Raw genomic sequence first — 12938 nt, forward strand, 5'->3', positions numbered from 1 at the left:
GTGGTATAGTCAGGGTACGTGTGTGGGTGTGTAAGAGCAGCATATGGTATGGTCAGTGTGGGTGTGGGAGGGCAGCATGTGATACGGTCAGTGTACGTGTGTGGGTGTGCAAGGGCAGTGTGTGGTATGGTCAGTGTACATGTGTGGCTGTGCAAGGGCAGTGTGTGGTATGCTCAGTGTACATGTGTGGTTGTGCAAGGGCAGTGTGTGGTATGCTCAGTGTACATGTGTGGTTGTGCAAGGGCAGTGTGTGGTATGCTCAGTGTATGTGTGTGTGTGTAAGAGCAGCATGTGATATGGTCAGTGTAGGTGTGTGGGTGTATAAGAGCAGCGTGTGGTATAGTCATGGTATGTGTGTGGGTGTGGGAGGGCAGCATGTGATATGGTCAGTGTAGGTGTGTGGGTGTGTGAGCACAATGTGTGGTATGGTCAGCGTAAGTGTGTGGGTGTGTAAGAGCAGCATGTGGTATGGTCAGTGTACAACTGTGGGTGTGTAAGAGCAGCATATGGTATGGTCAGTGTGGGCGTGTGGGTGTGTAAGAGCAGCATGTGGTATGGTCACTGTATGTGTATAGGTGTATAAGAGCAGTGTGTGGTATGCCCAGCGTGGGTGTGTGGGTGTGTGGGTGTGAGGGCAGCGTGTGGTATGGTCAGTTTGGGTGTGTGAGGGCAGCATGTGGTATGGTCAGTGTGGGTGTGTGGGTATGTGAGGGCAGCATGTGGTATGGTCAGTGTGGGTGTGTGGGTGTGGATGAGCAGCGTGTGGTATGGTCAGTGTACAAGTGTGGGTGTGTAAGAGCAGCATGTGGTAGGTCAGTGTATGTGTGTGGGTGTGTAAGAGCAGTGTGTGGTATGGTCAGTTTACAAGTGTGGGTATGTAAGAGCAGCATATGATATGGTCAGTGTGGGGATGTGTAAGAGCAGCATGTGGTATGGTCACTGTATGTGTGTGGGTGTGTAAGAGCAGTGTGTGGTATGGCCAGCGTGGGTGTGTGGGTGTGTGAGGGCAGTGTGTGGTATGGTCAGTGTGGGTGTGTGAGGGCAGCGTGTGGTATGGTCAGTGTGGGTGTGTTGGTGTGTGAGGGCAGCGTGTGGTACAGTCAGTGTAGGTGTATGGGTGTGGAAGAGCAGTGTGTGTGAACGTGCGTACAAGGGCAGTGTGTGTAAGGGCCTCCTACGCGTTCAGGGCTGTCTGTATGTGAGCAGGGCACCGCCGCCCCACAGCGGAGACCTGAGCTGCACTGTGGGAAGCACATTGCCCCCAGAGGGAAGGGGCTGGGCGGTGCCCCTCAAGCCCAGCTGTGCTAGGGGGCTGGGCAGGACGCAGAGTTCCCCAGCTAGGAAGGGGGCTGCACGGGAAGGGGCCACTCGCGCCCCCAACCTGAGCTGGGTCCCTTCTCTCCTTCCCACGTGCACCTTGCCCTCCGCTTGGCTCACCCACCCGCCCCGGCCCCACTCCCGTGGGGAGCTGGAGCCCGCACACCCACCTCCTGTGCCAGCTGCGGACATGGGCAATGCGGCCAGGCCCAGCCCTCCCCGGCCCCACTCCCGTGGGGAGCTGGAGCCCGCACGCCCACCTCCTGTGCCAGCTGCGGGCATGGGCAATGCGGCCAGGCCCAGCCCAGGAACCACAGCAGAGTCCAGTACCCACATCTCCCAGGTGCAAGCCTGGCCCTGCCCCCGTCACACCAGGGCACCCCAGCAGTGGCCTGACGGAAGGGCCAGGTAGCTCGGAAACACGCACGCACACACATGCACACGTGTGTGCAGCCACACCCACTCACCAGGGAGTAGCCGAGCTCCACCCCATAGGCCTCCCTGGCTCGCTGGATCAGCTGGCTCTGGAAGTGCTGATACTCGGGGTTCTGGGGCTCGTGGTAGGTGATCACCAACACCGTCTGCAAGGCAAAGCACACGTCTTGGCCTCCTACCCGCGAGCGAGTACCCCACCTTGCTGGGCCGGAGAGGGGCTCACCTCGGGGTGGGGATTTTCTCTACCGTACGTGTGCACTCTAGGTGTGCCTCAGTTTCCCCTGTGTGCAGCAGTGTTGCCTAGTGGGTATTCAGGGCTGGTGCTCGCAGCAGAGGCTCAGTGGGAATGGCTCTCAGCTCCCTGGGGCTCAGCCCCATAACTAGGGAGCTTTTCAGAGGACAATGGCAACCAGGGTGACGTGTGAGGCCTAGGAACCAGCGACCATGGACCCCGGGAGAACAAGGGTGGGGTGGGCCTGGCTGCACACAGGGGCTGAAGGGACTCAGAGGTGGGGGGCAGCGCTCGGGGCTGACCAGGGGACCCAGCAGCAACGTCCTTTTCCCAGGGCTCCTCAGGGTCTTCCAGTGCTGTGCCCAGATGACGGCTATTGCGCCTGCCTGCCCGCCCGTCCGCCCACCCTCCCACAGCGTGTCCCCGCAGACGCTGCCCCCCACGTCCCCGCAGACGCTGCCCCCCACGTCCCCGCAGACGCTGCCCCCACTTCCCTGCAGACGCTGCCCCCCATGTCCCCGCAGACGCTGCCTCCCACTTCCCTGCAGACGCTGCCCCCCATGTCCCCGCAGACGCTGCCCCCTCTTCCCTGCAGACGCTGCCCCCCCTTCCCTGCAGACGCTGCCCCCCATGTCCCCGCAGACGCTGCCCCCCATGTCCCCGCAGACGCTGCCCCCTCTTCCCTGCAGACGCTGCCCCCCATGTCCCCGCAGACGCTGCCCCCACTTCCCTGCAGACGCTGCCCCCCACTTCCCCGCAGACGCTGCCCCCCACTTCCCCGCAGACGCTGCCCCCCCATGTCCCCGCAGACGCTGCCCCCTCTTCCCTGCAGACGCTGCCCCCACTTCCCCGCAGACGCTGCCCCCCATGTCCCCGCAGACGCTGCCCCCTCTTCCCTGCAGACGCTGCCCCCCATGTCCCCGCAGACGCTGCCCCCTCTTCCCTGCAGACGCTGCCCCCCATGTCCCCGCAGACGCTGCCCCCACTTCCCTGCAGACGCTGCCCCCCATGTCCCCGCAGACGCTGCCCCCTCTTCCCTGCAGACGCTGCCCCCCATGTCCCCGCAGACGCTGCCCCCACTTCCCTGCAGACGCTGCCCCCCATGTCCCCGCAGACGCTGCCCCCATTTCCCTGCAGACGCTGACCCCTACGTCCCCGCAGACGCTGCCCCCACTTCCCTGCAGACGCTGCCCCCCATGTCCCCGCAGACGCTGCCCCCACTTCCCTGCAGACGCTGCCCCCCATGTGCCTGCAGACGCTGCCCCCACTTCCCTGCAGACGCTGCCCCCTACGTCCCCGCAGACGCTGCCCCCACTTCCCTGCAGACACTGACCCCTACGTCCCCGCAGACGCTGCCCCCACTTCCCTGCAGACGCTGCCCCCCATGTCCCCGCAGACGCTGCCCCCACTTCCCTGCAGACGCTGCCCCCCATGTGCCTGCAGACGCTGCCCCCTACGTCCCCGCAGACGCTGCCCCCACTTCCCTGCAGACGCTGCCCCCCACTTCCCCGCAGACGCTGCCCCCCATGTCCCCGCAGACGCTGCCCCCACTTCCCTGCAGACGCTGCCCCCCACGTCCCCGCAGACGCTGCCCCCACTTCCCTGCAGACGCTGCCCCCCACGTCCCCGCAGACGCTGCCCCCACTTCCCTGCAGACGCTGCCCCCCATGTCCCCGCAGACGCTGCCCCCTACGTCCCTGCAGACGCTGCCCCCCATGTGCCTGCAGACGCTGCCCCCACTTCCCTGCAGACGCTGCCCCCTACGTCCCCGCAGACGCTGCCCCCACTTCCCTGCAGACGCTGCCCCCCACTTCCCCGCAGACGCTGCCCCCCATGTCCCTGCAGACGCTGCCCCCACTTCCCTGCAGACGCTGCCCCCCATGTCCCCGCAGACGCTGCCTCCACTTCCCTGCAGACGCTGCCCCCACTTCCCTGCAGACGCTGCCCCCTACGTCCCTGCAGACGCTGCCCCCTATGTCCCCGCAGACGCTGCCCCCCCTTCCCCGCAGACGCTGCCCCCCATGTCCCCGCAGACGCTGCCCCCACTTCCCTGCAGACGCTGCCCCCTATGTCCCCGCAGACACTGCCCCCACTTCCCCGCAGACGCTGCCCCCCATGTCCCCGCAGACGCTGCCCCCACTTCCCTGCAGACGCTGCCCCCAACGTCCCTGCAGACGCTGCCCCCCCACATCTCTACAGACGCTGCCCCCAACATCCCGGCAGACACTGCCCCCCATTCCCTGCAGACATTGCCCCCCGACATCCCTGCGGACACTGCCTTCCATTCCCTGCAGATGCTGCACCCCACATCCTCGCAGACGCTGTCCCCCATGTCCGTGCAGAGGCTACCCCCCACGTCCCTACAGAGGCTGCCCCCCACTCCCTGCAGACGCTGCCCCCCACGTCTCTACAGACACTGCACCCAATGTCCCCGCAGACGCTGCCCCCTACGTCCCTGCAGACGCTGCCCCCCATGTGCCTGTAGACGCTGCCCCCACTTCCCCGCAGACGCTGCCCCCTACGTCCCCGCAGACGCTTCCCCCACTTCCCCGCAGACACTGCCCCCCATGTCCCCGCAGACGCTGCCCCCACTTCCCTGCAGACGCTGCCCCCTATGTCCCCGCAGACACTGCCCCCGCTTCCCTGCAGACGCTGCCCCCTATATCCCCACAGACACTGCCCCCACTTCCCTGCAGACGTTGCCCCCTATGTCCCCGCAGACGCTGCCCCCACTTCCCTGCAGACGCTGCCCCCCATGTCCCTGCAGACGCTGCCCCCAATGTCCCTGCAGACGCTGCCCCCCCACATCTCTACAGACACTGCACCCAACATCCCGGCAGACACTGCCCCCCATTCCCTGCAGACATTGCCCCCCTACATCCCTGCAGACACTGCCTTCCATTCCCTGCAGATGCTGCACCCCACATCCTCGCAGACGCTGTCCCCCATGTCCGTGCAGAGGCTACCCCCCACGTCCCTACAGAGGCTGCCCCCCACTCCCTGCAGACGCTGCCCCCCACGTCTCTACAGACACTGCACCCAATGTCCCAGCAGATGCTGGCCCCCATGTCCCTACAGAGGCTGCCCCCCACGTATCTGCAGACGCAAACCCATGGCTGCCCCCCATGACCGCCCAGAAGCTGCCCATGTCCCCGCAGACGCTGCCCCCATTCCCTGCAGACGTTTCCCCCCACGGCCCCAGATGCTGCCCCCCAGGTTCCCATGGACACTGCCCCCCACGTCGCTGCACAAGCCTCTCTGGGGTTTGCACCGGTGGGACTCGCTGAGATGAGCTCTCGGAGCGCTGGGGGCTGCAGGCCCAGAGGTCCAGTCTGAGGAGGTGCTGCAGCCGTGCGGCTTGCGCTGGGGGGACAGCAAGACCCTGGGGGCTCGGACATCTCAGCGTCTGTGCAGCAGCTGCTCCAAAGCTGGGGACCCCAGGCCTGTCCTGGGGGTCTGACCCCACGTGAGCATCTGGGTGGGGTCCCACTGCTCTGTGCTTTGCTCCCGAGGGGGAGCTCCTGGGTGGGTCCCAGCCACGCTCCCAGGCATGGACATGGAAGGTCTGGCAGGGGCCTGACCCCGACCTCGACCCCGACCCCGACCCCGACCCCGGCCCCGGCCCCGGCCCAATGCAGGCCTGACCCTGACGCCCAGCCTGGCGCTGGCCCGACCCTGACCCCAACCCCGGCCCCAGCCCAATGCAGGCCTGACCCTGACCCCTGACCCCAACCCTGGCCCTGTCCCAATGCTGGCCTGACCCTGACCTGACCCCGATCCCCAGCCCCAGCCCAATGCAGGCCTGACCCTGACCCCTGGCCTGGCGCTGGCCTGACCCCTGACCCCAACCCTGGCCCTGTCCCAATGCAGGCCTGACCCTGACCCCTGGCCTGGCGCTGGCCTGACCCCTGACCCTCAGGCAAGCACAGCTCAGACTGCACACCTCACCTCTAACCCCCCAGCCCTGACCCCCGGGCCTGACCCACCACAGACCCAGCCCCGACCCCCAGGCCTGACCCACCACAGACCCAGCTCCGACCCCCGGGACTGACCCACCACAGGCCCAGCCCCGACCCCCAGGCCTGACCCACCACAGACCCAACCCTGACCCCCAGGCCTGACCCACCATAGACCCAGCCCCAACCCCCAGGCCTGACCCACCATAGACCCAGCCCCGACCCCCAGCCCCAAACCCTAGGCCTGACCCACTGCAGACCCAGACCCGACCCCCGGGCCTGACCCAGCACAGACCCAACCCTGACCCCCAGGCCTGACCCAGCCCCGACCCGCAGGCCTGACCCACTGCAGACCCAGACCCGACCCCCGGGCCTGACCCAGCACAGACCCAACCCTGACCCACCACAGACCCAGCCCCGACCCCCGGGCCTGACCCACCACAGACCCAGCCCCGACCCCCGGGCCTGACCCACCACAGACCCAGCCCCGACCCCCAGGCCTGACCCACCACAGACCCAGCTCCGACCCCCGGGACTGACCCACCACAGGCCCAGCCCCGACCCCCAGGCCTGACCCACCACAGACCCAACCCTGACCCCCAGGCCTGACCCACCATAGACCCAGCCCCAACCCCCAGGCCTGACCCACCATAGACCCAGCCCCAACCCCCAGGCCTGACCCACCATAGACCCAGCCCCGACCCCCAGGCCTGACCCAGGCCTGACCCAGCCCCAAACCCTAGGCCTGACCCACTGCAGACCCAGACCCGACCCCCGGGCCTGACCCAGCACAGACCCAACCCTGACCCCCAGGCCTGACCCAGCCCCGACCCGCAGGCCTGACCCACTGCAGACCCAGACCCGACCCCCGGGCCTGACCCAGCACAGACCCAACCCTGACCCACCACAGACCCAGCCCCGACCCCCGGGCCTGACCCACCACAGACCCAGCCCCGACCCCCGGGCCTGACCCAGAACAGACCCAGCCCCAACCCCCAGGCCTGACCCACCACAGACCCAGCTCCAACCCCCCGGCCTGACCCAGCCCCGACCCGCAGGCCTGACCCAGGCCTGACCCAGCCCCGACCCCTAGGCCTGATCCACCGCAGACCTAGCCCCGACCCCCAGGCCTGACCCACCACAGGCCCAGCCCCGACCCCCAGGCCTGACCCAGAACAGACCCAGCCCCAACCCCCAGGCCTGACCCACCACAGACCCAGCCCCGACCCCCAGGCCTGACCCACCACAGACCCAGCCCTGACCCCCAGGCCTGACCCACCACAGACCCAGCTCAGACCCCCCCGGCCTGACCCAGCCCCGACCCGCAGGCCTGACCCAGGCCAGATCCAGCCCCAACCCCTAGGCCTGATCCACCGCAGACCCAGACCCGACCCCCAGGCCTGACCCAGCACAGACCCAACCCCAACCCCCAGGCCTGACCCACCACAGACCCAGCCCCGACCCCCAGGCCTGACCCAGCCCCGACCCGCAGGCCTGACCCAGGCCTGACCCAGCCCCGACCCCTAGGCCTGATCCACCGCAGACCCAGCCCCGACCCCCAGGCCTGACCCACCACAGACCCAGCTCCGACCCCCGGGCCTGACCCACCACAGACTCAGCCCTGACCCCTAGGCCTGACCTGGAACAGACCCAGCCCCAACCCCCAGGCCTGACCCACCACAGACCCAGCTCCGACCCCCAGGCCTGACCCACCACAGACCCGACGCACCACAGACCCAGACCCAACTCCCAGGCCTGACCCAGCACAGACCCAGCTCCGATCCCCGGGACTGATCCACCATAGACCCAGCTCCGACCCCTGGGCCTGACCCACCACAGACTCAGCCCCGACCCCCGGGCCTGACCTGGAACAGACCCAGCCCCGACCCCCAGGCCTGACCTGGAACAGACCCAGCCCCGACCCCCAGGCCTGACCCACCACAGACCCAGCACTGACCCCCAGGCCTGACCTGGCACAGACTCAGTGTGATGGGGTTCAGGGGTCCCCCTGCACTGCACCCCGTCCGCTGGCAGGAGTGACTCTCACTCAGCAGGTACAACAGGAGGTTTCTTAGGCAACAGAAGCCCAGTTTCTCACAGAAGCAACAGTACAGCAGTCAGAGACAGTCCTTCCAACCCGTCCTGGGGAGAGGAGCCCGAGGGGTGCCCCTCTGGGGTGTAGCTTTCCCCCTCCTCAGGCTGGCTGCCTTCCAGCTCCTCTTTCCCCAGCCTCTAACTGCTGCCCCTGATTCAAACCCAGCTCCGCTCCTCCCTGCTCTGTGTTCAGGGCAGAGGTGTTACCTGCCAGTTGTAGCCCCAGGGTCATCCTTAGCCACTGGGAGCTGCTCTGCTTGTCTTACACACATCCAGCCTGAGTCTCTCACATGCACCCCCCCAGCACAGGCACCGGCGGCCTGGGGCGAGCGCGGCTCTCGCCCTGGGGTCGCGGCGCCGGGGGCCTGGGCCGAGCGCGGCTCTCGCCCTGGGGTCGCGGCGCCAGCGGCCTGGGCCGAGCGTGGCTCTCGCCCTGGGGTCGCGGCGCCGGCGGCCTGGGGTGAGCGCGGCTCTCACTCTGGGGTCGTGGCACCGGCAGCCTGGGCTGAGCGCGGCTCTCGCTCTGGGGTCGTGGCGCCGGCAGCCTGGGGTGAGCGCGGCTCTCGCTCTGGGGTCATGGCGCCGGCAGCCTGGGGTGAGCGCGGCACACAGAGACAGGGATGCACTCCTGCTGCTGGGCGCCTCAACAATGCAATCCCACCCACCGTTCGTGCTCTCCCCTGGAAGCAGTGCGGCGCAGTGTCTGCAGACGGGGTGCAGTGCTTGGGGACCTCTGAACCCCACGACAAGCGGTGCTCCCCCTTCTGCCCCGGGAAGGCCCCCAACAACCTGGGAGGGCCACCCATCCTTCAGGAATCTCCCCGCCGGGCGGGTGCCGCTCTGCCCTGCCCGTGTGCCCCAGGCGTGCAAGGCACATGGCAATACGCTGAGCTGGGCAGGACCCGGGCCCTTGCCAGAAGCACAGATGGGAGGGGGCGGGTCATTTGGGAAAGGTGCCGGGCGAAGGACGGCAGTGCGGGTGAAAGGGCGTGTGGGGGGCACGTCCCTCGCTCCCCAGCACCTCCGCACGGCTCCTTTCGGCCCACGCGGCGTCGCCACCAGAGCTCTCCCGACACCCGCCGTGCTGGACGGCGCAAGCCACAAGCTCAGGCTGGGCCCCTTCACCAGGCACTGCCGCAGCTCTCCAGAGGAGTATGCCCAGCGCCGTGTGCCCCCAAGGCCTAAGGAGGCTCCTGCAGGGCCCGGATGCAGCAATGGCCGTGGGGAGGGGCTGGGGAGAGCCTGGGAGCAGGCCAGGAGGGGGAGTGGTGTCGGGGCAATAGCAGAGAGGCGCTGCGCGGGGGCTGGAGGACAGTGGGACCCCAGGTGGGTCATGGCACGTTTCTTTGGACCATGCAGAGCTGGTTTAAGAAGCTCTGGATGGGGAGAGCAGAGGGGTGCTCCCAGGGACAGGCCCAGCCCTGAGTCCCAGCCCGGGGAGCGGGTACCTGGAAGGCCTCTTGCAGGCGGGAGTCCTGACTCTGCTTGTTCTGCCAGGGCTTCCGGGCATCGCGAGCGGCGCTGGCACGCAGGCTCTCCCCAAACACGTCCACGTAGAAGAAGACATAGTCACCGCTGGTCATGCTCTCCCGCTGGGCCAGCCTCATAACCTGGTGCAGCATCTCCAGGGGGCCACAGATATAGATCACTGAGGGGGGAACAGGCAGCATCAGTCACTGGGTGGGACGGAGTGGGATGGGAAGAGGGTGTCAGTCACTGTGGGGCAGAGACAGGCAGAGGTGGGGCACAGGCGGTGCCAGTCGCTGGGGGACAGAGACAGGCAGAGAAGGGGCACAGGCAGTGCCAGTCGCTGGGGGACAGAGACAGGCAGAGAAGGGGCACAGGCGGTGTCAGTCGCTGTGGGGCAGAGACAGGCAGAGAAGGGGCACAAGCGATGCCAGTCGCTGTGGGACAGAGACAGGCAGAGAAGGGGCACAGGCGGTGTCAATCACTGTGTGGTACAGACAGGCAGAGAAGGGGCACAGGGGGTGTCAGTCGCTGTGTGGTAGAGACATGCAGAGAAGGGGCACAGGCGGTGTCAGTCGCTGTGGGGCAGAGACATGCACAGAAGGGGCACAGGCCGTGTCAGTCGCTGTGGGGCAGAGACAGGAAGAGAAGGGGCACAGGCGGTGTCAGTCGCTCTGGGGCAGAGACAGGCAGAGAAGGGGCACAGGCGGTGTCAGTCGCTGCGTGGTAGAGACAGGCAGAGAAGGGGCACAGGCGGTGTCAGTCGCTGTGGGGCAGAGACAGGCAGAGAAGGGGCACAGGCGATGCCAGTCGCTGTGGCACAGAGACAGGCAGAGAAGGGGCACAGGCGATGCCAGTCGCTGTGGGACAGAGACAGGCAGAGAAGGGGCACAGGCGGTGCCAGTCGCTGTGTGGTAGAGACATGCAGAGAAGGGGCACAGGCGGTGTCAGTCGCTGTGGGACAGAGACAGGCAGAGAAGGGGCACAGGCGGTGCCAGTCGCTGGAGGACAGAGACAGGCAGAGAAGGGGCACAGGCGGTGTCAGTCGCTGTGGGGCAGAGACAGGCAGAGAAGGGGCACAGGCGGTGTCAGTCGCTGTGGGGCAGAGACATGCACAGAAGGGGCACAGGCGGTGCCAGTCGCTGGGGGACAGAGACAGGCAGAGAAGGGGCACAGGCGGTGCCAGTCGCTGTGGGACAGAGACAGGCAGAGAAGGGGCACAGGTGGTGTCAGTCGCTGTGTGGTAGAGACAGGCAGAGGTGGGGCACAGGCGGTGCCAGTCGCTGTGGGACAGAGACATGCACAGAAGGGGCACAGGCAGTGCCAGTCGCTCTGGGACAGAGACAGGCAGAGAAGGGGCACAGGCGGTGTCAGTCGCTGTGTGGTAGAGACAGGCAGAGGTGGGGCACAGGCGGTGCCAGTCGCTGTGGGACAGAGACATGCACAGAAGGGGCACAGGCAGTGCCAGTCGCTCTGGGACAGAGACAGGCAGAGAAGGGGCACAGGCGGTGTCAGTCGCTGTGTGGTAGAGACAGGCAGAGGTGGGGCACAGGCGGTGCCAGTCGCTGTGGGACAGAGACATGCACAGAAGGGGCACAGGCAGTGCCAGTCGCTCTGGGACAGAGACAGGCAGAGAAGGGGCACAGGCGGTGTCAATCACTGTGTGGTAGAGACATGCAGAGAAGGGGCACAGGCGGTGTCAGTCGCTGTGGGACAGAGACAGGCAGAGAAGGGGCACAGGCGGTGTCAGTCGCTGTGGGGCAGAGACAGGCAGAGAAGGGGCACAGGCGGTGCCAGTCGCTGGGGGACAGAGACATGCACAGAAGGGGCACAGGCGGTGCCAGTCGCTGGGGGACAGAGACAGGCAGAGAAGGGGCACAGGCGGTGTCAGTCGCTGTGGGGCAGAGACAGGCAGAGAAGGGGCACAGGCGGTGCCAGTCGCTGTGGGACAGAGACAGGCAGAGAAGGGGCACAGGCGGTGTCAGTCGCTGTGTGGTAGAGACAGGCAGAGGTGGGGCACAGGCGGTGCCAGTCGCTGTGGGACAGAGACATGCACAGAAGGGGCACAGGCAGTGCCAGTCGCTCTGGGACAGAGACAGGCAGAGAAGGGGCACAGGCGGTGCCAGTCGCTGTGTGGTAGAGACAGGCAGAGAAGGGGCACAGGCGGTGCCAGTCACTGTGGGACAGAGACAGGCAGAGAAGGGGCACAGGCGGTGTCAGTCGCTGTGGGAGGGAGACATGCAGAGAAGGGGCACAGGCGGTGTCAGTCGCTGTGGGGCAGAGACAGGCAGAGAAGGGGCACAGGCGGTGTCAATCACTGTGTGGTAGAGACATGCAGAGAAGGGGCACAGGCGGTGTCAGTCGCTGTGTGGTAGAGACAGGCAGAGAAGGGGCACAGGCGGTGTCAGTCGCTGTGGGACACAGACAGGCAGAGAAGGGGCACAGGCGGTGTCAGTCGCTGTGGGACAGAGACAGGAAGAGAAGGGGCACAGGCGGTGCCAGTCGCTGGGGGACAGAGACAGGCAGAGAAGGGGCACAGGCGGTGTTAGTCGCTGCGTGGTAGAGACAGGCAGAGAAGGGGCACAGGCGGTGTCAGTCGCTGTGGGGCAGAGACAGGCAGAGAAGGGGCACAGGCGATGCCAGTCGCTGTGGGACAGAGACAGGCAGAGAAGTGGCACAGGCGGTGTCAGTCGCTGTGTGGTAGAGACATGCAGAGAAGGGGCACAGGCGGTGTCAGTCGCTGTGGGACAGAGACAGGCAGAGAAGGGACACAGGCGGTGCCAGTTGCTGTGTGGTAGAGACAGGCAGAGAAGGGGCACAGGCGGTGTCAGTCGCTGTGGGACAGAGACAGGCAGAGAAGGGGCACAGGCGGTGCCAGTCGCTGTGGGACAGAGACATGCACAGAAGGGGCACAGGCGGTGCCAGTCGCTGTGTGGTAGAGACATGCACAGAAGGGGCACAGGCGGTGCCAGTCGCTGGGGGACAGAGACAGGCAGAGAAGGGGCACAGGCGGTGTCAGTCGCTGTGTGGTAGAGACAGGCAGAGGTGGGGCACAGGCGGTGCCAGTCGCTGTGGGACAGAGACATGCACAGAAGGGGCACAGGCGGTGCCAGTCGCTGTGGGGCAGAGACAGGCAGAGAAGGGGCACAGGCGGTGCCAGTCACTGTGGGACAGAGACAGGCAGAGAAGGGGCACAGGCGGTGTCAGTCGCTGTGGGGCAGAGACAGGCAGAGAAGGGGCACAGGCGGTGTCAGTCACTGTGGGACAGAGACATGCAGAGAAGGGGCACAGGCGGTGTCAGTCGCTGTGTGGTAGAGACAGGCAGAGAAGGGGCACAGGCGGTGTCAGTCGCTGTGTGGTAGAGACAGGCGGAGAAGGGGCACAGGCGGTGTCAGTCGCTGTGGGACAGAGACAGGAAGAGAAGGGGCACAGGCGGT

The 12938-nt window shown here is 66.5% G+C and overlaps 1 protein-coding gene across 5 annotated transcripts in view; it reads right to left on the reverse strand.

Annotated features, from left to right (window-relative positions):
* NPR2 (natriuretic peptide receptor 2) overlaps positions 1–12938 on the reverse strand; it is a 64281-nt gene that overhangs the window by 28617 nt on the left and 22726 nt on the right. For all 5 annotated transcript variants that reach the window (XR_012645821.1, XR_012645822.1, XR_012645820.1 and 2 more), the window contains exons 2-3: positions 9483–9682; positions 1785–1898 (exon numbers count right to left, since the gene is read on the reverse strand). Coding sequence is in view for 2 of the 5 variants with exons in the window: in XM_074995913.1 (XP_074852014.1) it covers positions 1785–1898; positions 9483–9682 (314 nt within the window). In the remaining 3 variants the exon portion in view is untranslated. The remainder of the gene's footprint in view (positions 1–1784; positions 1899–9482; positions 9683–12938) is intronic.

This window comes from Carettochelys insculpta, chromosome 5, assembly GCF_033958435.1.
Source record: "Carettochelys insculpta isolate YL-2023 chromosome 5, ASM3395843v1, whole genome shotgun sequence".
Lineage (NCBI taxonomy): Eukaryota > Metazoa > Chordata > Testudines > Carettochelyidae > Carettochelys > Carettochelys insculpta.